The sequence below is a fragment of the Jaculus jaculus genome, chromosome 9, assembly GCF_020740685.1.
Source record: "Jaculus jaculus isolate mJacJac1 chromosome 9, mJacJac1.mat.Y.cur, whole genome shotgun sequence".
NCBI classification, from domain to species: domain Eukaryota; kingdom Metazoa; phylum Chordata; class Mammalia; order Rodentia; family Dipodidae; genus Jaculus; species Jaculus jaculus.
Genome location: NC_059110.1, coordinates 131,107,123 through 131,130,839, shown reverse-complemented (window position 1 = coordinate 131,130,839; position 23,717 = coordinate 131,107,123). Strand labels below are relative to the sequence as shown.

General features: G+C 37.0%; 1 protein-coding gene across 8 annotated transcripts in view; it reads left to right on the top strand.

Moving 5' to 3' along the window:
- Cep112 (centrosomal protein 112) overlaps nt 1-23,717 on the top strand; it is a 471,814-nt gene that overhangs the window by 225,880 nt on the left and 222,217 nt on the right. For all 8 annotated transcript variants that reach the window (XM_045157990.1, XM_045157993.1, XM_045157994.1 and 5 more), the window contains one exon: nt 4,636-4,818. In XM_045157990.1, the coding sequence (XP_045013925.1) occupies nt 4,636-4,818 (183 nt within the window). The remainder of the gene's footprint in view (nt 1-4,635; nt 4,819-23,717) is intronic.

The following is a 23,717-nucleotide window of genomic DNA, read 5'->3' as shown; positions in this document are numbered from 1 at the left end:
ATGCTGCCCTTTCAGCCTCTTGTAAGGAGAATGCATTGCTCCTCTTTCCTGGTTTCGTTCCTGCCTGTGAATGGACTCTGGTTTTTAGTCTTTCCCTCTTATCTTTACCTAGAAGTCACAGTGCCAAGATGTGCAGGATGAAGCCTTGTTTGCTTGGGACATTTCTCTGGCATCGTCTGAATTGTCAACTGCCATGACACTGTAGGGAAAGTTCCTGGGCTGAGAGTAACTTATACTCTAACTCTTTTCATGCTCTCCCTAAGCTTTCATATTTCTATCTCATTGTCATTGAGTTTTTGAACAGATCTCCCCCAAGACCTCCCAATTGTATTTCCCTCTCTTCCCCCTTTCTTAGCTAGAAAATAGGGAGGGCCTACTCCCTGTGTCTTGTGAATTTAATCTAGTCTTAACACCAAGGTGTGGAGTCTACAAATTGTGTAATTTGGTTAATTGTTGAGATTATTTAGATTTTTATATCATAATATCTCTTTTTCAATGTGCCGTAGTTCATTCTGTCACATCTATAATTTATATTTCTGACTCTGGAGTTTCTGACATGGAAATATCTACTGAAGGAATATCTTAGTTTTCCATGGATGGTGTACTGAGAATGACTTTTCTATATATGTATCTATTAAAATATGTCCAAGCCATATTTGCTATCACCATTTTTACTTTGAAACAGTAGCCAGGGAAACGCTCAGGGCCTTGAATGTGCTCCTGCCTTTAGGCCTTTTTATGTGGTACTTTGAGCACTGGCCTAGGTAGCCTAGCTTAATTCTAAGCCCCAATCTTGTTTACTTTGGAGGAAAGGGTGTCTAAACCAGAAGTTCCTCTTCAAGTGGACTCAGATAGGATTTGGTTAGATCTAAGATGGCTGTGCAAGTGACCACCAGACTACCTTATTTCATTATAATCCCATATGCACATTAAATGACAGTTGGTAGTTATAATGGCTATACTTGGAATTTTTGTAATGGAGCAAAAAGAGTATACATGTGTGGGAGAGTTACCAAATTCCTGGAAAATCTCTGCCTATTTCCAGGAAAAGAAATAACCATATTCTTTTCATTTACATTTTTAACATTTATTTATGTTTATTCAGTTTCTGAAGCAAGGTCTCACATAGCACTAGTAGATCTTGGATCTCATTCTATAGTCCAGCTGGCCTCAAACATCGTGATTCTCCTACCTCAGCCTCCTGAGTATTGGGATTATAGGCATGAGCCATCATACCTTGGCCCTTCCTTTTATTAACTTTTCCTTCCCCCACATTCCTTTTGTTCCCCCTGTGTCTACAACCTCCTGACACACAAAGGATGAGAACTTGATTTGCAAGTTTTCTTCCTAATTTTTCTATTCTTGCCAAGAATAAACATCTCCCCTTTACTGCTAAATTTGTTCTTGGTCTTTTATTGGTTCCACAATTCTGAAGGGAAAAAGAACTTAATTTACCTGCAAAAGCTGGTAACATTTCCATGAGGATACCTACAATGAAGGATTATCATAAATGTACATCAACTCCATATGCGGCAAAGGGCTATGCTCTTAAAGACTTGAGAATATTAAAACTTCTACCTGGGACTTCTGAATCAGATTGTGCTAAAGAGTGCACAGTACACAGAATACTCTCCTCCTACTTTGACCTCAAAGAAAGGCAGCTTCATGTATGTCAGTCTGGTATCTCTAAAGCAATAATGCTGTTTCCTCCCCTATGTCCCAGTGACAGAGCCATCAAGTGCAGCATCCAGTTGCCTACCAGATGCTTTTTCATAAAGGCTAATGACTGCCATTGTCCATATGTGATGTGTAGGTTTGCATTTAATATGACTGTTAGATTGTTCAGTACCCAGCATCGTCATCTGGTCCACAACTCAGTGCTCTTGAGTTAGGGATCTTAAAGCCCTCTTCCATACTGTACCATAGGGACTTATTTCCCCAGCCTTTGTAAATGGTACATCCTGGTCCCCTTTTCAGCATATACAAGACTCTCAGCCCACCCCCGTAACTAAGAAGCTCACTGATCACTCAGTCTTCAACCCTGTGATTCTGTTTGCTTTTACATCTTCTGCAATCTGTCACCTGCCTTCATTAACTCTACTAGACATCATTGTTGCTCAACCCAAGGTATCTAGGAGTCCAAGGTAAGGAAGATATGCTCATTCATGTTTACCTTTGAGTTGTGCTTACAGATAAGGGACATACTAGAAAGTCAGAAGGACCCTGTTAATCTTTATTTATGTGGAGGGGCCAGGAGCCTGGATAACTTGGATTTTTCACCTCAGTGATGCCCTTTGTAGATACAAATGTTATCATTAAGACTTCCCCAGAGTATCTGAGCTTTTATTATGGACTCTTCTGTTTAAGCAGAGAAGAATATGCTTGGAAGAAGGTACTAATAGTGAGGAAGCCTAGGCCCATGGCATGTATAAGTTAGCTAGCAATGTGGCACTGAGACTACACAAACAGGCCTCAGCTTTCACATAAGGGATTCTGTGACTTTGAAGTTTATTCTTGAAGAATGACTGGGCAACAGTCCCTGGTGCAATACTAATAATTCCTTAGGAAGATTGGGTTTTAAATTCTGTCATCAGTATTTCATGTTTTTCTTAATAAAGAAGCAAATTTGATCATGGGCAGGGTCATTGATCAGGTTATAGGAACACTTCAGGGAACTCAGGTTAGGAAGTGCTGTAGCAGTAAATGCATTACTAGCAGACCATAGAACAATTCAACATCACTGCTAATGAATCCACACTCTCTAGTCATGGATCTTTTGGGGGGCTATAGAGGTTTGGAGTTATGTAATTCTGTTCTAACTATAGGTGATTTGGCTATTTATAAATATCTTAGTTTATCAACTTAAGTCACACTCGGATATTTCAGTAGAACTTTTTACCTCCTTCTTTCCTTCAGTATGTGTTTAACTGATTTGGACTGAAGTTTTTTTAATTTTATTACAATGATAACTAATAATATAACACTGAATAGAAATAATAATGTGTCTAAGAACTAAAAATATTCCAGTTCAATAATTCATAGACTTGGATGCCTGCAAAAGTGCTTTAATAATGGCAATTTTCTCTTCTATTGGGATCAACATTGCACTTGTGTGTATCACAGAATTAAACATACACATTTATTTTAAATAATCACAAAGAACTTTATTACTTGGAATAGTATACACACATACACTTATCAGGAGAAAAACATGTTATTTTCCATATATGGAAAAGTATTTATATTTTAAATAAACCCTCTAGAATACATCTTTAGTCTCAGATCCAAAATACAACTTTCCAGATCACTTGGACATTATTTTCTCCTGGTAAGTACTTGTGTTAAGAGCTAGTATACTTTCTTCTAAGAACCATATCACATTTATGAATGCTTAGAAATTTGTTCGTTCTCCAGCTCTCTAAGAAAAGTCACAATAAGAACATATTTTTAAACATATGCTATAAATAAAATTTAATTTATCTTTTAATTCTTGATTTGTAGTTAGGGGATGAGAAATTCAAATTTCAAAAGAAAAGAACTTGTAAGATTCAGTGCTGTGTGCACTCCTGGAGAAATGAATGCTATAGCTTTAAGATAAGGTAGTGTGGCGATTCATTGCACGAAACAAGATCGATCTGGAGCAGGCTCCTACTGTTAGCTTTTTTGAAGATGGATTCTCACGCCGAAAATAACACAACATATTCTAAATAACAGCAGTTTTCCCCCCTGAAATCCACCAAAACTGAAGAAAAATCCAAGTGACTGTTCTTAGCAGCTGTGTGGCCTGGAGTTCACTGGGGAAGCTGGCTTCCTGCAGTCCCCTATTCATCACCTGCTTCAAAGACAGCCTGGCTGGCTATAGTTTGCAGGCCAGGTAGGGTGCCATTGTGCACAGTCTGGGAGGATTAGTATCAAAGCTGCGGCAACCAGGCCCTTGGTCTCGGGCTGCCATTCAGTCTAACAGGGAGAGGCTAAGACTGGCCAAGGTCACAGTCTCCAGTGTGGAGTGGACTGGGAAAGGATCCTGAGAATAGAATGCTTTCTATGAAATCATGGCGCAGGCTCGCGGCACAGCAGGTGCCCTTCTGGAAGACATAACATCTGTGTATGTTGGTATACCGTAGCTGACAACGAGATAATAGAGCTTTGGAATTTATCATTTTATTTTTAAAAAGACAACTGTATATACAATAATCCAGATGCGTATTTAGCTCAGATCTTTTATTTGGAAATCAAAAGGAAACTGGCCGATTTAATTGCTGCTTTTTACATGTATATATTTACGCAAAAAGCAAAGCGTACTGTCTATTAACCATTTACAAGCAATGCTGGTCAGTAATACCCGAATTCTTGGGAAGGAAATACCTAGCATTCAATACATGTTTTTTTTCAATGTTCAGACATTTGTGTCAACAGATTGCAAGAGGATTTCCTGAATATGTCTACCTATGTTGAATATTAAGAGTTTTGGGTAAAATGCCCCCAACCAAATGAAGGTATTTTAAGGGTGAGGTAATAATGACGCAAAAATAAAAATTTCAACTTGGAAAAATTAGAGAAAAATTAAGCTGTACATGAGTTGTCATGACGACAAGGATGTTCTGTTGATGAACTGTCCTCTCATTGTCCAATCAGATAGTAGAGCTGAAGCTGGAGCATGAACAGGAGAGGACGCACCTATTACAGCAGCATAACGCAGAGAAGGATAGCCTAGTCCGAGACCATGAACGGGAAATTGAAAACCTGGAGAAACAGCTTCGCTCTGCCAATATGGAGCACGAAAATCAAATCCAAGAGTTCAAGAAGCGAGATGCACAGGTAATTACCAATAATATTTGATAAAACGGGTATCTTTTGAAAGTCATCAGCGTTTAATGTTTTCTTATTATTCTTGTTGGTGCACGCTGTTGGATCATTTGCAAAACTGACATAAAAATGTGATTTATTTTTTTGTTTGCTCCCCCACCCCACCTCCCGTTTGAGGGATGAATAAGGCTTTAACTACAGAAACCACAGGTAGCCAGATTAAAAATCCCATGGCGCGCTATAACTTGGCCCCTTTTTTATAATCTTGTCTCAGTTCCTTTCATGATGGTTTTTTTTAAGGTATCTGCCCCTTACCCCTCCCCTCAGCCTTAGAAAATCCCTAAGAAATATATTAGCCTCACTCCTTGCTTTTTGTTTTAATCTCTGTAGGCAATCAAGCAGCTGTTTTAATATTTGCTTTTCCTTCTTATTGTTGCCTTTTTTCATGAGACTCAATATTTGATTAGATTACTTGGATGGTAATTGATAAAAATAACTCCAGAAAAGGGCTATTTCCCATCAGGTCTGTTGCTTTTTCCCGCATGCACACACACATGCCTCCTAGCCTCCATCTCTCTAGTCCCTGTTGGAAGCCATTTGGCAGAATAACCTCCAGCTGTGGTAGCATTTGACTCTTCAAACTTGTGGATGAAATGTGCACTGTCAGCATGGAAAATTATCTTTATAAATTTCAGATGAAAAAAGTCTTATTGGGTATGTATCTTTGTGGTACAATACATTCTTTAGGGTGTACATAATCAAGGGCCTTCAGTGTATCTTCTTGAGGAGATTGCTGTGAAATTTTATTAAAAGAAAATTTAAGAGCAATTGACAACAATAAAAAGATAATTTTCTTTCCTAATAAAACCATATCATTTACTAGGTCTAAAGACTCTTTTTCCCATTGAAATCTAAGTATCCTAACCACACCATAGATCAGCTTCCCTTAGTTGTCCTTCCCTCCCAAATAATATAATCCTACACAGCAAAGTAAATCTGTTATGGGTTGTTTAAACAAATTTATAATTACCTCAACATAAAAAAAAATAAAAATATTGCTAACTAAAGATTTTTTTTGGTGTGGAGAGCGGGTGGCGGTTAAGTCAAAGAATAAAGGTTATTGGTTATTTTTCATTTGACCTTGAGTCTTTTATTTTTGGAGCATAACTGGTACAATATGAGTGTGCTTGGTGCAGATTTTTTCTAGCAGTACTATGGATTTATAAGAAAAGTAATTTCTGGTTTTTGTGGTGATCTGCTAGCTAAAAGGTGGTCATTGTAGTCGTCATGGCTCCCGAATAGTCAGGTGGTTCCCACTCACATTCATTGTGTTCTTGCCATCAACCTCGTTTGAGACTTTTAAACAATATTTGCTGGTCTTCTGGTTTTTCAGTTATATGATTTCTTAAAAGTATTTTTGAACTTCTACTCACCTTCAAACATGCTAAATCAGACCATTGTCTTCCCATAATAAAGGTCTGCGTCAGTCTAAGCTGTGTTTGCATAATAAAATCAATTAGTAGGTACAATAAAGTTCATTAGTTTGCTTAACTTCCCACTATTTTGGTGCTGTGGTAGATAGGTGACCCAAGTGGAGGCCAAATTTAGAGAGAATCCTTGTGATTGTGCATTTGTCGCATCTGCCATATAGGGTGCGGTTCATCTAACATAACAAAAGGGAAATCGAGAATCACTATGTGCACTCATGCCGCAGGAATGGTGTGATGTAGCCACTACCTGACTGGTTCTCACGGAAGTACTCGGTGTGAGGACTACGTGACCCCGTGAGGTGCTTTAGTTGAGTGTGTTTCATGTATTTTAAGTCTTTCTTGGAGCGTTTTACTAATTAGAATTGCTGCCATGGGAATGCCAGTAAGCTAAGAAAACAGACTAAATTTACTCTTGGGAAAAACAAAAATAATCTCGTGTATGGTGTACCTAGTTGGGCTTAGAAAATACAGTTTTAAAGAGATTTTATCAATAACTTATATTTTTGAATGTATCATGAATACTAATAATTCATGCATATATTTAAAATATGTTGCATATTATATATATGTATATATATACATATTCATTGGTTATTCACTGAGGATAGTAACTTACTTTCCTTCGGGCGAGTCCTAAATTTTCACACTATATCTTTTCATTATTGTGGCCTAAATAATTTAATGTGTAATACCTCTTAAGTAGTGAATTCTATTCACAAATATAATAAAAAGTGGACATGTGTTTTTCAAAATAGATTTTTTTAAAAAACATCACTGTGCTATTTAATGGTTAAAAACAAATATATCTTAAATGTTAGAATGTACAATTGTTTAGTTCCAGAGAGACTTGATTTCCAGTTGATGCTTGGCTATTCCAGTTTAGCAATGGAGGCCATTTTGTAAAAAGGACTGTTTGGAATCTGTACCCAAGCGAGGACCAGGATAGTATCTGCCTTGGACACTGGCTTTGTGTGCTGCTTGTCTTACTTCAGACCCTCAAAGGAGCTTACTATCCTAATCACTTTTGTATCTGGCTTCATCTAAGTATGTAGTATATGCTGATAAGAACATAGTTAATATATCCTTATCTACCTTAAGGTGAGCCTTACCAACTAGGAACTCCCTTTTGGTAAGTATGGTTTATAATTTTTACAGACGAGTTTTTATTGTAGTACTTTCCCTTCCCCTTTCCAAAGATAAGATTTTCTAATGCATCTAGGGAGAGTTGGTCATATCCTTCATTTTATTAGACAGAGTTAGCTTACTAGTCTATGTTTATATTTTTCATACATTTTCTACAATGCACATTAAATTTTGTTGCCTTCATTGAAGGTTATTCAGCCTCATATCTACCTAAGGTCATAATGTTGCAGAAGTGCATCCAGATTAATAGATAGTAACATATGTAGAATTCATGATTACGTTGTCAATTATTTTTTTATTTACAGTTCTCTCTTATTGAAATTATCTAGCAGAATGATTTAATTTATTTAATACCATTTTTATTATATAGAAAATTTCTAAATATCATCCTATAAAGATTCTTATATGGCAGTTGTATATGTCATTCTGGTTTTACTTTGACTGAGAAATAATGAAAGTATGTCTGTACCTTATCCTGTTGAATTAGCAGAAATCTGAAATATAGGTTCCTTGACTTATGGGTGCCAGGTATCCACTTAGGACCTGAGCCTTTCAGAGAGTGCTCGATCTTGTCTGTTGGTTGCCTCAGTGAGAGAAGAAGAAGAATGCATAAGATAGTTAAATAGAACCTTTGTTACCCACTCCAGAACTGGTGTCACCATGTTAGAACATCCATGTGACCTGTTGCAGTTACAAATAAATTAAGGGGTCAGTAGCCAGCAGCCACTGTGAGCTACCCTCAGGATCATGCAAACTAAATACAGCATCCTTAGTGAAAATTATTTGCAATATCAAAAAAAGTATTGAACCTATCATTTGTATATGTACTATGGATCTTGCATAACATGGGCATCTAAATAAACTTCTTTTATTACTTAAACTGAGAATCATTATTCTAATGATTGTTGAACAACTATTGTACAGTAAGTGGATAAATCATCTTGATTTCACTTTATTGACTCACATTAAGAAGCTGTACATATTGCTGGTTCTAAAATGCAGAATTTATACACTTAAGTAAACATTTTTATGGTTTTATAAATAATATTTTAACATTACATTATTTTCTATGTACGAGTACAAGTTACAAATCTTTATTTATAAAGTCGGGGTGTGTGTGCCTGCAGTGGATTAAGTACTACTGTAAGTCTTGAAATAATTTTTCAAAGACCTAACATATTAATGTGTGTATTTAGAGCATTGCTCATATATCTATCTATGGACATAGTTTTTGGCCTTCAGAGTTTTTCTTTAAATGATGATTTAATGTCCATTGTGTAATAAACATGCTTAAATATAAACAAAAATCATTATGCCCTAGACAATATTAGTCACATTAGAAAATCTACAGTTTAAAAAATAGTCTACAATGAGGTACAGTGTTTGTCTCAGAGTTTGCTAGAAGCCACAGCAAAAAGGGAAATATGATGAGTTATGTGATTCTTTTTAGGAAAAGACAAGAAATCATAACTTTTTTTCTACTCATTTCTGAGAGAAATTTATTATACAGGACTTAACATAAATTATTTTGACATATAACTGATGATATTCTCTTTATGTTAAACATTTGAGACTATCTCATGGGAAAACCATAGATCCTTTGAGTAATTTTCCAAAATGTAATTCACAGATATTATATTAATGTGCCAAATTTTTATTTTAATATATTAAGAATGTCATTTGTCTCAAATTTTAAAAGCTATGATAAGTCTTCTTTCTTAGATATTATAAATCATACAAAGTATTATTTGAACCATAGGCCTGCCAGGTTCTAGTACTGTCATTTTATACTGAGCCTGAATCCTTACAGAATATCTTTAGGAGGTAAAAATGTAAAACATGGCTGAGATTAGAAATAGATTAAAAGTCAGTGCCCAACATTAATTTACATCACATTTTTCTGTTCTCTGAGTGATGAAAAGCCTTCATAAGAAGTGATTAAATCAAAGGATACTTCATTCCATAAGTCAAAGATTTTTATACCTATACTAAAGTAACCAAAGTAGAATTTTGTCAATATTTATTCTTTGACCTCATTTACTTTGTTCTGAAGTGGTAAAGATTTTTACTCTTTGTGTCAAACTAAACCAACTGCATGGAAACCCCAGACTATGAGGACTATTTATTTTCCCAACCAAATGAGGCTGTTGCTGTTAATGTCACCCTGCCTTTTCTGTACCTCTTCTCCTAATGACACCACAGTCACATCAGAGTGGTGGCCTGGTCCTCCAGCTGTGTACACACCACACTTTGATACTGATCCCCTGATATAACCATCTATTGTGTCAGAGCAAGAATGGAGTGAAATTAAGTGTGTTTTAAGTATTAAGAGAGTTTGCTGTAGTGTGAAAGTTTAATTTCAGGTATTAGAAAGTTGGTGGGAAAAACCTTTAACATTTCACTTTTATTTTATAAAAAGAAAATAAGACTTTTAGAGAAGACTTCTGATAAAACCAAACATTGTAATTTTATATTTTCTTTAAACGAAGTTTTGTAGTACTATCTCTATACATTAAAATATAAAAAGAGTTTTTTCCTCATCAGACCATTTTTAAAAGCCTGTAGGGGAAGTTCTGTGTTTTCTAACATCAAATCCTAGATCATATAGATTTTTCCAAATAGAGAGGGCAAAAATCCTCCTTATATTTTAAAACAAATAGGTTTATGAAATAATCTTATTTGTTTTCAACAATGGTATGCCTTGTAGTATTATTAATAATATGCTAACATTGTTTATAGTTTGCTATATAAATGTGTAAAACTGTAAGTTATTTTGTGATTATTTAGAAGAAGCTATAAGATTGCAAAAATGTAAAGCTTACAGTTTTATTTGACTACCAGCTGTCTTTTTTCCATTGTAACTGTAAAACTATATAGTTATTTTTATCTTGAAAACACAAAAGTAGAAAATATACCTATTAATGAAACTATTAAAAATAATTGAACTTGGTCTTCATCATGGAGAAAATTAAGTTTTTAAAAACTAAAAATATAGGTAAAAAAAAACAAGGTAATTTATTTATCTAAAAATCATCCATTTCTAGAATATTATATCATGTATCTGTAGTTCTGTGTATATTCGTAGCATGTGGCAGTTACCATGGAAACCACATCTTGTGGTATGTGGTCCACTTTTAGATAAAGGATATTGCTTTGAAGGGAAGCCTAAATAATAGCATATAAAGTATTCCCTTTGAGTTAGCAACCTTGTATCAACTAATTATGACTACTTTAAAATATATATTTAATGGATTTCTTGAGAAATATTCAAATTGCTCTTAAAAATGAGATAATGAAATGCTGGAAATTTTTTTTTCAGTACAGAGTATAATGTGATCATTCTGCAATGGCACAGTCTTGTAAGGAAAGAGAATGATCGTGTATCGGCTGTTCCCCCCAGATATGAAGATTTTAGTCATATCAAGTGTCAAAAGTACCCAGTAATAATACAGTCAGATTAAGTAATCTAAAGAGATAACGACATCCAATCATTTTCAGTTTATGAATAAGGAACTTGGAATTCAGGGACATTATCTTGCCCAAGGTCACAGAACTAGCAAACCAGGGCTTTTTAATCTTCAGTGTTTTTTTTTTTTTTTTTTTTAATATATGTATCTGAATCTTCTCCAAGGAAGGTTTAGGTTTTGTGGAAAACAGCATGGGAGGAAGACTCTGGTATCCTTTGTTTGCCATCCTGAGATTCTGAGGGCAGTTGCAGCTGACATTTCTTCTACTGATTGCCAGACTGCATATTGCTGTAAAGTCCAGTGGACTAAAGTCACGTGATCTCCACTTGGTGTGTAACACCTGCTACAACAGCAGCAAGGTTACAGTGCTTTGTGCTGGCAAGCGGCTGCAGCAGCTGGTTTTGCTGAATGCCTCCTGGGGACTTAGCTCTCTGCTTGTCCTCACATTGTGCTACCTCACACCACCCTGCAGGGCCTATGGGAGGGAGTTTCTACTTGGAAGCTCAGTTTTGGCTTCTTCCCTGGCTCAGAAGATGACTCATTGTATGGATGGAAAAAAAATCAAAAGTTATCATTATTATTACTAGTTAATGTAACTGGGACTCATGGTAAAGATTCCTACCTCACATGCCTGGTTTGGTATGAGATTATTGTTTCTGAATTTCATTTATTTCTCATAGATAATTATATTTCCCATCTCGGATTGTCAACAGACTATTAGATTTAAAGTTCATAATTCAGGCTAAATAAATCCAAATAAATTCTAGCCAGTTAATATTTCCCAAAGCTATGATTCATAACAATCTCTCTAATATGAAATAAACTCTGAGGAGATATGCACTTGTTAATATTTTCTTTTGCATATATCTTTACATGACTTTCAAATTTTACAAAATGGAAAGTGAGTTTTTGAAATGGTTTCATTTCTGTTTTTTTATTATATTACTGAAATAAAAGGTTATATCCATAATAAGAGCCCACCAAACTTTCAGATAAATGAGTCCTAACAATCTCTAGAACTACACAGAAATGTGCCTTCAGTACTGTTGAAGTATGGCTTGTGGTGAGTGGTTTACTATAAGCATATCTTTGCTATAGCAACATTCTAACATGAAATACTACACGTGACCCATTCCTCATATGGAATAAAGTTTTTTTTTTGTTTTGTTTTTTGTTGTTGTTGTTTTTTCGAGGTAGGGTCTCACTCTGGTCCAGGCTGACCTGGAATTAACTCTGTCATCTCAGGGTGGCCTTGAACTCATGGCAATCCTCCTACCTCTGCCTCCTGAGTGCTGGGATTAAAGGCGTGTGCCACCACGCCCGGCTTGGAATAAAGTTTTAAGTTTCAAAGAATTCAATGTTAATACTTTCTTCCTAAAAACTTTAAAAGGGTTGCGTTACATGATAAAAGCTAGTCAAAGTATTTTTTGGACATAAAGTAAAAAATGGTTTAGTAAGTTCAAACCTGTATACTTTTACCACAGAAATACAAAGAATAGTTAGCAAATATGTTTCTTTTAGAATCCTCTAAAACAATTTATTTTGATACAGTTTTTTTAAATATTTTATTTATTTATTTACAAACAGAGAGGAAAGGAGGGAAAGAGAGAGAGGGAGAAAGAGACACTTAGTATGGGCATGCTTGGGCCTCTTGTCCCTGCAAATGAATTAACTCCAGAGGCATGTGCCACTTTGTGCATGTGGCTTCATGTAGGTACTGAGGATTTGAACCCAACCAGGCAGGCATCACAAGCAAGCATCTTTAACTGCTGAGCCATCTCTTCTGCTCTGGATACAGTTTTAACTTATTTCGAGAGCCATTTTGTTCAAATTAAATTCAAATAGACGACCTTTTAAAACAAATACTCCAGAATAAATCATCATTGTACACTGAATGTCAAGTCCGTTGACAGGGAAAAAAAGCTTTGAGCTGCTGCTATTTCTAGCCCATTGCCTTTCCTTCTTCTCTTCACCTCTTCCTTCGTTAAGTTGCCAGAATGTTGGCAGAAATGATCTTTGAGGAGATGTTGGATGGCTACTTCTTTTCCTTGATGTCTTAGAAAAGCTCTGTTTGGATTTCTGACCCAGTCAGTTCTGTAAAGGACATCCTTGAGGTCTTCATTTGTATAGTTGAGGTAATTTTTCGTGACAGAGAGGTTGAAGCTAGAGTGCAAGAAATGATAGGAAAAATGATGATATCATCCAATGTTCAAAGAGCTGGCAAATTGAAGCTTATTAAGCTGTCATTTATGTTCTATTCAGGACTAATTGGAATCATGCCTGGTTGCATGATATGAATGATATTTAACACCCGAGCAGTTTTCGTGACAAAAGTGGCAGAAATTGATGTAAGGGAATACTTAAATGCCTATTTGAAGAGGCAAGCAAGGAAAATTATAGTATTTTCAAACTACTTTAATATTTGTGTGCAGAAATATTTGAAAAATATAGTCAAGTGGAAACTTTTAGATAAAAATTGGCCTACTTGAACCCTAAAGTATGACATCAGAATTTTAATGTTCATTTGAAGCAAATAATAAAGCTAAGTAAAAAAATTGTACTTACCTTAATAATTACTTATTATCTGATCTCTAATATTTTTAGATATCTTTGTACTAAAAGGTTGGAAAATGCAACAAGAAATAAGTAAACAATCAAACAAATGACCATTAGAATTCTAGGATTAGAAAATATGTTTATTTTTCTAGTTCATGTGGTAGATTTGTTTTGTTTTGGTATGAAGTCAAGGCCTGAAAGTGTTCCTACTCCTTATATGTAAATTAGTGATGTCTCAGAGAGTGAGGTTTGCTGCCTTTTGTGGCCTAGGTCTCAGCCTCTGTTCTTGTCCTTAGGGATAGATATAGTGTGGCATCAGGTTCTAGACACTCCTAAGTGTCCTACTGCAGAGGAGCTGTCAGTGAACAGGGGGTCAGCACTGCGGACAGGCTCAGTGTTCCAAAATGAGACAGTTGAAAGTCTTTAAAAAGGTTAAAATGAGACTTGTGGTTTGTTTATCTTAACTCCTTACATTAACATTTGTCAGTGATCTTATTTTTGCTATTTTCAAAGATGCCATTTAATATGTCAAAAGCATATTACTATGCGAAATTCATACAATGTGTCCTTAAAAACTAATTGTTTAGAATGAAGATGTACTAACCTGCTAGTTCTTGGCAGATACAGGTGATGTTGGTATGGGCAGTAAGAGAAATGGAGTGTGAACATTGAAAATGCTTTGGTATTTATTCAAAAATTACTCCTGAATCTGGGGCTGAAGAGGTGACTCAGTGGTTAAAGCACTTGCCTACAAAGCCTAACAACACGGGTTTGATATCCTGGTAATTCCATAAAGCCAGATGCATAAAGTGGCACATACATCTGGAGTTTGTTTGCAGTGGCAAGAGGACTTGGCATGCCCATTCTCTCTCTCTCTCTTTCTCTCTCTCTCTCATTTCTCTCTTCTTGCAAATAAATAAAACATTAAAATATTACTACTGAATCTGTCACTAAACATAATCCCTATGTTTAAAAGGCATACAGTGTTCTAAGCTTTCATGTTAGTACAATTGTGAAAATGGTGCTTGTATAACCATTTTTATTGGCATGACATAAAATGCCACAAGATAGATACTTTAAAAAAGTCATTCAATTGAAAATAAGAATAGTAAATCTCATGAAAATTGTGTACTGTGAACTAGTCTAATTGTTTTTTGAAATAATATTGTTGCTGATTGATATTGACAAAATGTAACTCTATGACTTACAATTGTTACAATTATGAGGGCTGCACAAGCATGGGAACCTGGGTTTGGATCCCTAGCACCCATGTAAAAAACAGGGTGTGTATGTTAATCCTAGCACTGAGGAGATGGCGACAGGAGAATTCCTGGGGTTTATTGTGTATCTGCTAACAGAATCAGTGATCTCCAGGATCATGGAAAGAGCCTTTCTCAAAAAATAAGGTGAGAGAAATTGAAGACGACATCCAATATCAACCTGTGGCCTCTACATGTATGTGCATGTGTGCACCCTTACACATACGCATCCTCCACCCAAATATACAGAAAGGAAATTATGACTCTTCAGATGCTATGTGTGCGTGTGTGTGTGTGTGTGTGTGTGTGTAATTTATTACTATTTAAGTTTTCCTATCTAAACAAGAAACAATATTGTGTCTCTGGAATTCTCCTATAACGTGAAATTTCAACTTAACTATTCCATTAAGGTATTTTGAGTACCTGCTCTACTAGGCTCTGGGTTCACTGTGGCAGCAAGACTGTAGGCTGAGTGGCTAATTGAAGTCATGCTAGTGAGAGATTATGAGGAGATTAGCAAGGCAATCTCAATGAAGAGAGTTCATAAGGCAGTGAAGGAGAGGGAAGAGACCCAGAGCTATGGTCTAATGTGCCATAGGACATTTAGGTATTGATGCCAGTTACATAAATGAAAATATGACTAGCATCCAAAGAAGGTTCACCATCACCATTGGAAATAAAGATTTTGGGTATCACAGGCATGAATTGTAATGGATAAAGAGAATGAGAATAGAGGATGCTCAGTGCTTAAAGGGAAGGTAGGAAAGTAGAGCTGGACGAAAACATGGAGATAGCAAGTCCAGAAAGAAATGAAGAGAGTAATGGAACAGGAAACAATAACAAAAGTACCTAACAGCTAGATGGCTATAAAACTCTGAAGTGGGGAAGTATTCAACTCTTTCCATGTTAGATTATTTTTTCCAATTTATGAACTATGATCACACAACAGGAACAAACTGCAGTTCCATATGAACAACAATCTATGAAGACTAACACTGCTTCTCAAAATTATGTAGCTGGACCTGGACTTTGATATAAAGAAGTCCAGTAAAAAGACTGGAAACAAGGCTCAGATAATTGAAGCAACCTAGGTCATTAGTGGGTCATTCAAGAGTGGTTTTCATATTGTCATGTTAGTGGTTTGGGGCAGGCCAAATACACGGCACCCAGCATGACCAGCTTCACTTTGGCCCTGAAAGCAGTACAGTTTCAGGTCTCAGGGGACCTTTGCCAGAATTCTATGCCAAGAAAGGTTTTATATCCCACTTAGATGGACAAGATTAACTGTCAGGATCACCCAACAAAGTACAAATTCAATTCTGGTAGGAAAACAAAGTAGTATTTTCCTGGGCTTCTTTCTGAGCAAGAGTTTGAGGGGCTGAGAGGACAGCCAGCACCAGCAGGCGGGGATGAGGACGTGAGCTGGGAGCAAGCCCTTCTGTGCTTTGGCCAAGCAGTTCAGCAAGGGTGAAGGAATGACGCACTGGGCATGAGACCATTGCTGTTATCTAGTTCTCTGCCTGTATCCTCTGTCAGAAGACTGAGATTGCCTTCAGAAGCTAGAGAAGGGGCCTTCAGAAGCTAGGGTAGGGCTGGTGAGATGGTTCAGCAAAGCCTGTCAATCCGAGTTCAGTTCCCCAGTACCCATGTAAAACTGGATGCACATCTGGCAAAGCCAGAACATTCAAAGCTTGTGGGCCAGCTATTCTGATGTCTTCATTCCAGTAGTTTATTTGCAGTGAAACTCTGAGTGCCTGATCTCAAAAACAGTGGAGTACAGATAGATACCTTGAAGTTTCACTTTGACTTCCAGATGTATGGCATTGCGCACACGTGCGTGCACACACACACACACACACACACACACACACACACGGAAAGCAAAGGAAAGGAATGAACAGATGAGAGACATCATCATGAAAGTGAAAACCAGAACACTGCTCAATTGAAAATAGCATTGTGTGTGACACATTGGCCATATTTTAATTTTACCAAATTAAATTGCTCTCATCAAGCTGGATCACATTATATTAGAAAATGGAAATTCTCATATGTGAAAACATAGAAGAAAGATTTACAAAAAGATAACCTCCAGGGGGAGTTTTACCAAAGTGACTTTGACATGTGGATGAGAGCAGCAGGAAGGCAAATAGGACAGAGCAGGCAAAGAGACATGCTAGAGTAAATTTCACCTTCCTTGAAGTGGCCACGAGGGTCAGTCATCAGCAAACTGGTCATCTACGGATCTGAAAGAGGAAACATGTACTTCCTTAAGAAGATAATCCCCTAAACTCTCCTATTCTCCTACAAAATATGGCAGGGGAGAGAGACTGCCCATTAGCTGCTTCATGGTCCACTTTGCCAGGCTGGTGCACTGCGTGCTGCTGCTCAGTACTTCGGGTACTGACAGAAACTGCTGTCCCATTTCCTAGGCCCCATCCCTGCTCTCACACCCCTCCTTCTGAGCAGTCTCCATGGGTGTCCATGCAGTACCAGGCTAAAGGTTAGCAGTCAAAACCAAGCAAGTATAAGTTTAGGGTTTGACTAACCATGACCATGTAAAATTCTAGCATAAGAAAGGAGGAGCAGCTGCAAGTGGTTGATAGCAGAAGATTTAAAAAATTAAAAATTTAAATTTAAATTTATAAAGATGGAAGCTGGGCTGAATAGGTTGCTTAGTGGTTAAGGCGTTTGTCTACAAAGCCTAACAACTGGGTTCAATTCCCCAATACCCATGTAAAGACAGATGCACAAAGTGGAACATGTATCTGGAGTTCATTTGCAGTGGCTATAGGGTCTGGCATGCCCAGTCTCTCTGTCTCTCTGCTTGCAAATTAATAAAAATATTTTAATGTGGTAGCTATTTGCATTAAAATGGGATTTTTTTGCATATTGAAAAATAATCATATTTTATTAGAAATTACCTAATTTTAATTTTTCTGTACATTATTTAGATTCATAAAGGGACTCAAGCATGCTAGATACTTTCATACACTTTCCAAGAGAGGGATATTATCTGTTTCTGAAGATGAAAAGGCAGACCCATGCTGTGAGGCTCATAAGTCAAAAGCTAGAATTTGAAACAAATCTGTCTGATTTCAATGCCCTTGAACTCTCTTGCTTAAAATCTCATCATGGATATAAATTTTAGGCATACCCATTGGTGTTTGCTACTACTCACTAGAGACATATGGTTAACCTTCATGAATATTGTGAGGGTAATTTTACAGAACAAATCAAATTGACATGTCAGAACCATTTAGATGGGCAAATGCTCTATGACCCTCCCCACCTAGCTGACTTCGTGAAGTGTCCCAGCTTTTCTTTTTGAATAGACTTTAATGTCATAATGTAGCTGCTGCTGTTTTTCTCCCTGTGCAACCTTTTCTGTTCTGACCCCCATGGCAGCCCGCAGTTGTTTAGATTGAGCTGAGGAATGTTTTTAAACATTAATTTGGTTTGACATGACTTGGTGCACAAATTAATTATTCAGATTGTTCTGTGTACATGAAAAGAATGGAACTGTAGTGAGCGCCTTCTAGCGACCACACGTGAGCTGTAATGCACCAGCAATCAGACTATTCACACGTGAACTGTAATGTACCAGCAATCACGCTATCAAAGAACAAAAGTTGGCAACTTCAGTAACTCGGGATTGGGCCAGTCCCACAGAATTAGCATAAATATGTGAAGCAATCAGAATAGTTTTGGGCTTCCTAGGAAAGTGTCCTTATTCTTATCTAGTTCTAAAAGAATGTGAAATAAAACTATTCATTTAACCAAGTATAAAACTATGTCTGCTATGCAGTTATAATCATGTGTCATTAATCTGAAAACACTGCAGAAACTCTGACAAATTAAAAACACAAGGATGTGTCTGCAAGGTTTTTTTTCAGCCATTAAAAGCTGCTTCACCTCTCAGGCAAACTCTTTTATGGCAACTTCTTGCTCAGTGTCCTGACATCTTCAAAGGCTCTGACATCTGTCGGCCTTTGAACTACCATTAAAAAATATTATCCCATTTCCATTCTTTTATGCCCATTTTTTTAATTATAGCCCTTCTTTCAAGTTGGGAACATGGTTGGTTTAAATGATGCTGTCCTTTCGTTTTCAGCCACCCAGCTGTGGTTTGAATAAATTGATGTAGAATCAAAGGCGGGACTTTAAAGGAAAAAGGTTTGATGGACTTGGACTCCGAACCAGATGAGGTTTGATGATGAAAAGAGTTTAATCCCAGCCCAGGCGTTGCTTCTATCAGCTGAGCAGTACAAAGCAATTCATATATATAGGTTCACGCGAAATGATCTATTTTTTTAACAGCACAGATCTCTTCAGGACTTGCAAATGTGGCATTAGCTAATATTCAGAGAGCCGATTTCCTTTCATCCGCCAGCAGCTTATGATTATAGTACAGTTCTAGAATTGGAAATGAGAGCTGCAACACAGATTTAAAGCCGTGCTGTCTGATTTGCATTCAGTGTACATGTCACTGCGGGACAGGCTGGTGTGGGCCAAGTTGGTTCAATACAAGGAAAAACGGTTTCATCATCTGAGAATCTTAGTCAAAAGCATCACCAGCTAATTAAAACAGCATCCCATGACTACTAGGAGGTGTTTGCCTGATTGGTATTGGTATCTCTTAAAATTTGACAAGACGGATTTGAGGAGTTTTCTTTCTTTTATTACGGATTCTTGCAATACTAATGCTTGCAAGTGTATTGCAGGGTAATGAACTAGAATCAATTCACTCAAGCTATTTTTAAAGGGGAAATGGCAAATTTAAACACTAACTTTGCATTTAAATGGTTCTCTTTATCTAATTATTAGTCTGGAAAAAGGCATTGGTCAAAGCAGTTTCAACATTGTTTTGCTACATATGTTATTGAATGTTAAATATTTTCTTGAGCCAAATAGTTAAGTAACTAAATAGGATAATAAGAAATATAGAATACACATCATTCAACTTCACTCCAAAGTAAAAAGTGATGACTATTTGCTTTTTGGTGTATGTGTTTGCATGCATGTGAGCATGTGTTGGGTGAGCGCATGCCATCACAGTGTGGAGGTCAAAAAACAGCCTCAGGCGTTGGTCCTGGCTCACCTTATTTGAGGCAGGGTCCTTTGTTCACACTGTGCTCAGCAGGCTGTCTGGCCTGTGAACTCCTAGGGCTCTCCTGTCTCGGCCTCCCATCCCCCTACAGGCTTAGCAGCATCCAGCTGTATATTTGTCTGGGATCCGAGTCAGGTACTCACACTTTCTCCACTGAATCATTCAGTTTTCTAGCCCAGAGTGATTATTTCTAATGTTCTAGTTGCAATTCAGGATAAATAATAACCCATTAACAAATTATCTCAAGATAATGTGCATCTGTTTTACATTAGGGATTTAAAAGTCTGTTTTTCAAAAATAAGAAATGATTCTTACATTAGCTTAGAAGGTTTCTTTACCATATAATACTGCAAAGTCTAAGAACTTATGTCTTCTAACCCAAAGTAGTCTACCCAGCAAAAGTATCCCTCATAATAGATGGTGAAAGAAAACCATTCCACAATAAAACTCAGCTTTACAACTATGTGAACACAAAGCCAAACCAGCAGAGAGTACCTCAGGGAATACTCCACACAGAAGAGTCAAATGACCAACCTCAAGTGTCTGCAAGAAGCAGATCTTAGTAACCAAACTCAGAGAAACACAAAAAACTACAACGTTAAAGAAAACACCAAACCACATAAACCACCACAATATGGCAGGGATTAATTTAAACCTCATACTAGTTACCCTAAATATTAGTGTCCTTAATGCACCCATCAAGAGACATAAGCTAACAGGGTGGATCAGAAAATTAGACTCCTCAATCTGCTGTCTTCAAGAAACCTACCTCACCACTAAAGATAGACACCTTCTCAGGGTGAAAGGGTGGAAAATGATACTGCAAGCAAACAGAAATAAGAAACAAACAGGCATAGCTATACTAATATTGGATAACATAAACTTCAATCCAAAAGTAATCAAAAAAGACAAATTGGGGGATAATTTTTCCACATTCTTCAAATTGAATTTCAATTATATATATAATAAATATATACATAACAATTATATATATATATAACAATTATATATATAACAAATATGTATATATATATATATATAACAATTATAGGGAAAGCAGCCAGTAGCTGCTATACCCTGAGGAAGCCACCAGTTTACTGTAGCTTTTGATGGTTTGTTCTTTGATGGATGCCATTGTCACCATGCAATCCTTCCCATCTCAGAGCTCCAACAAAATATCTAACAATGACAAAAAGCATAGAAGAAACACCTGGTGGCTGGAATGTAGTTATTTGTATGTGATATCTTCCAGAGGAAAAACTATGTCTTTTCTCCTTGGCATCTAGAGGACCTGTTGAAGGACCTGATGCTTAATCACTAAAGGAATGAACCACAGTAAAAAAAAATGTAACTATTCTGCAGAGATTGGTGTAGGCCTATGCTTTGCTGGTTTATATGTTATGATTTTTAACCTTTTGATTACTAAAATATTCTGATCATGTTTTGTATATCTTCAAAGACTATTTTTTTTATTTTGAGAAAGACAGAGCGAGAATGGGTGCACTCGGGCCCTGAGCCACTGCAAACGAACTCCAGACACATCTACTACCTTGTGCATCTGGCTTACATGGGTACTGGGGTGTCGAACCTGTGTCATTAGGCTTTGCAGGCAAGTTCCTTAATCACTAAGCCATCTTTTCAGCCCATTCAAAGAATCCTAAAATAACAATGACTTCAGAGTACTGTCTATCACGCTGGTCGTAGGATGAAATTGTAGGAATATCCATCCAGTATATATTGAAGGACATCTTTGGGTTCAGACATTTCTAACTGCTTGAAAATGCAAAAATGAGTGAGACACATGTAATCATGAAGGAGCAGAAATAAAAAGTGATGTTAGAGACATGATGAGGTGTTGTGAGCTCTGGAGAAGAACGGCAAAGCCATTCTGGGAGGGTGCAGTAGGTGGAGTTGGTAATTCTGTTTTCCAACAGAAAGACATCACTTGTCAGCACTGCTCTTATGACGTTTCCCCCAAAGAGTGTGATTTTTCTCCTTTTTATTCTTTGAAGGATTTTTTTATCAAATACAAAATAATTTTACATCCATATAATTTCTCCCAGCAGAGGCTACCACATCTGTAAGAATCAGAAGCAACAACAACAAATAACTAACAAGCATCCACTATCCTGCAAGGAATTACAGTGAGCCAGGAAGAAAACTCTGTTTTTATTCCATGGTATTTGAACAGTTCTCCTGTGTGTTTTTAAGGTCCTCTCTATAGTTCCATCTCCACAATTGAGTCCAGTATGAAAAATGTCTAATTTTGTGGTTTCCTTGTAGTGATTATTGGCACTGATGTGGGTTTTGTCTTAGAGACCTTTTAGGTGCGTCTCTGGTACATAAACTAAATTCAGTACGTAGAAATAATAGTCTCATACATTGAAGTGTTGCCACTCTGAGGACAAATGTGGCAGCTGTGTCATTGTGAACGGCTGTACCACAGAGCCATCACTTGTTCTTTTCATCTATGTCCAATGGGGGTGATGTTATAATTAAGGATAGTCATTTGGCAATTGGAATGCAGTCTGAGATCATCTTCAGGAACCTCTTTAGCTCTTTTCCAGGCAATAAATTAACTTTCAAGGGGTAAAATAATAAGATGGTTGTTTGAAGCTATGTCTCATGGCCAAAAGGAAAACACGCACACATGCTTGTATGCATGCGTGTGTGCACCCACACACATACACACAGCCTGTTTTTCTGCTGTGCCTCTGAAGTTAATGTGTGAACTTGGCTGTGTCTAGTCTCATAAAAAGAACATAAAGGGGGAAAATGCAGCAGCTAGAATAAAGTCACATTGCTCTGTTTCAGGGGGAAGGAATTTCTATTCCTCTTTCTTTTTTCTTTTTCATGTGTGTGGGGAAGGGAGTGTGCACTGATGCCATGGCATGCATGTACTAGGGTGCATGTGTGGAGATCAGAGGACAACCTTAGAGGTAATGTTTATGCTTCACCTTGTTTTGAGGTGGTGTTTTTCATTATTGCTGCATTTGCCAAGCTAGCTGGCCTGCAAGCTTCTAGGAGGGTCTCCTGTCTTAGCCTATATTACTTAGGTGCACAGGGATTACAGATGCCTCCTAAAACATCTAGATTTAAAAAATATTTTTATTTGTTTATTTGAGAAGGAGAGGGAGAAAGAGAGAGAATGAATGTGCCAGGCCTCCTGCCACTGCAAATAAACTCCAGACACATGCACCACTTTGTGTATTTGACTTTATGTGGGTACTGGGGAATTGCATAGTAATATTGTTTCACATTATTAGTGTTAGCAAACAGAACTGGAAAACGTAATTATACAACCTTAGAAGAAGAGGTTAGGAAGGGTGGTAGCATAGGTCACTCAAACAGTAAATTCTGAGCGTCTGTTAGAAGTATTATTAAGATTGAGGAGAGTCTTAGTAGATTCTGGCTAAAGCACAGATTTATTTGTGCACTTGTAAGAAGGAAGGGGAAACCTCAGTGCCACCTAGTCCTGACCCCAAGTCCTTTCCCTAAAAAGTGAAACAGAGCTAATGAATAATTACCAAGCAAAAATGGCAGAATTGTCCCAAGAGCAAATGGTAATGCCAGCCCAGTAATCAAAAGATTAGGCCCACTACAAGATGCAGACACTACATCTAAGATTCTGACATTAAACCTTGGATCCTACAAGAAGGCAAGAGGGGTCCAGATTGTTGTTGTTCTCTGGCTTCCTGTGAGAAGAAAATGACAATTTTTTTTGGAGGAAGTGCAGCTGAGGCCCATAGATAACTGTGAAGTTGAAATAAAAAACATATGAAGGGCTAAGGAGATGGCTCAGCAGGTAAAGACATTTGCTTGCAACCCTGAGAGCACAGTTCAGTTCCTTAGCTTCCACAGAGAGCTATTCACAAAGTGGTACACA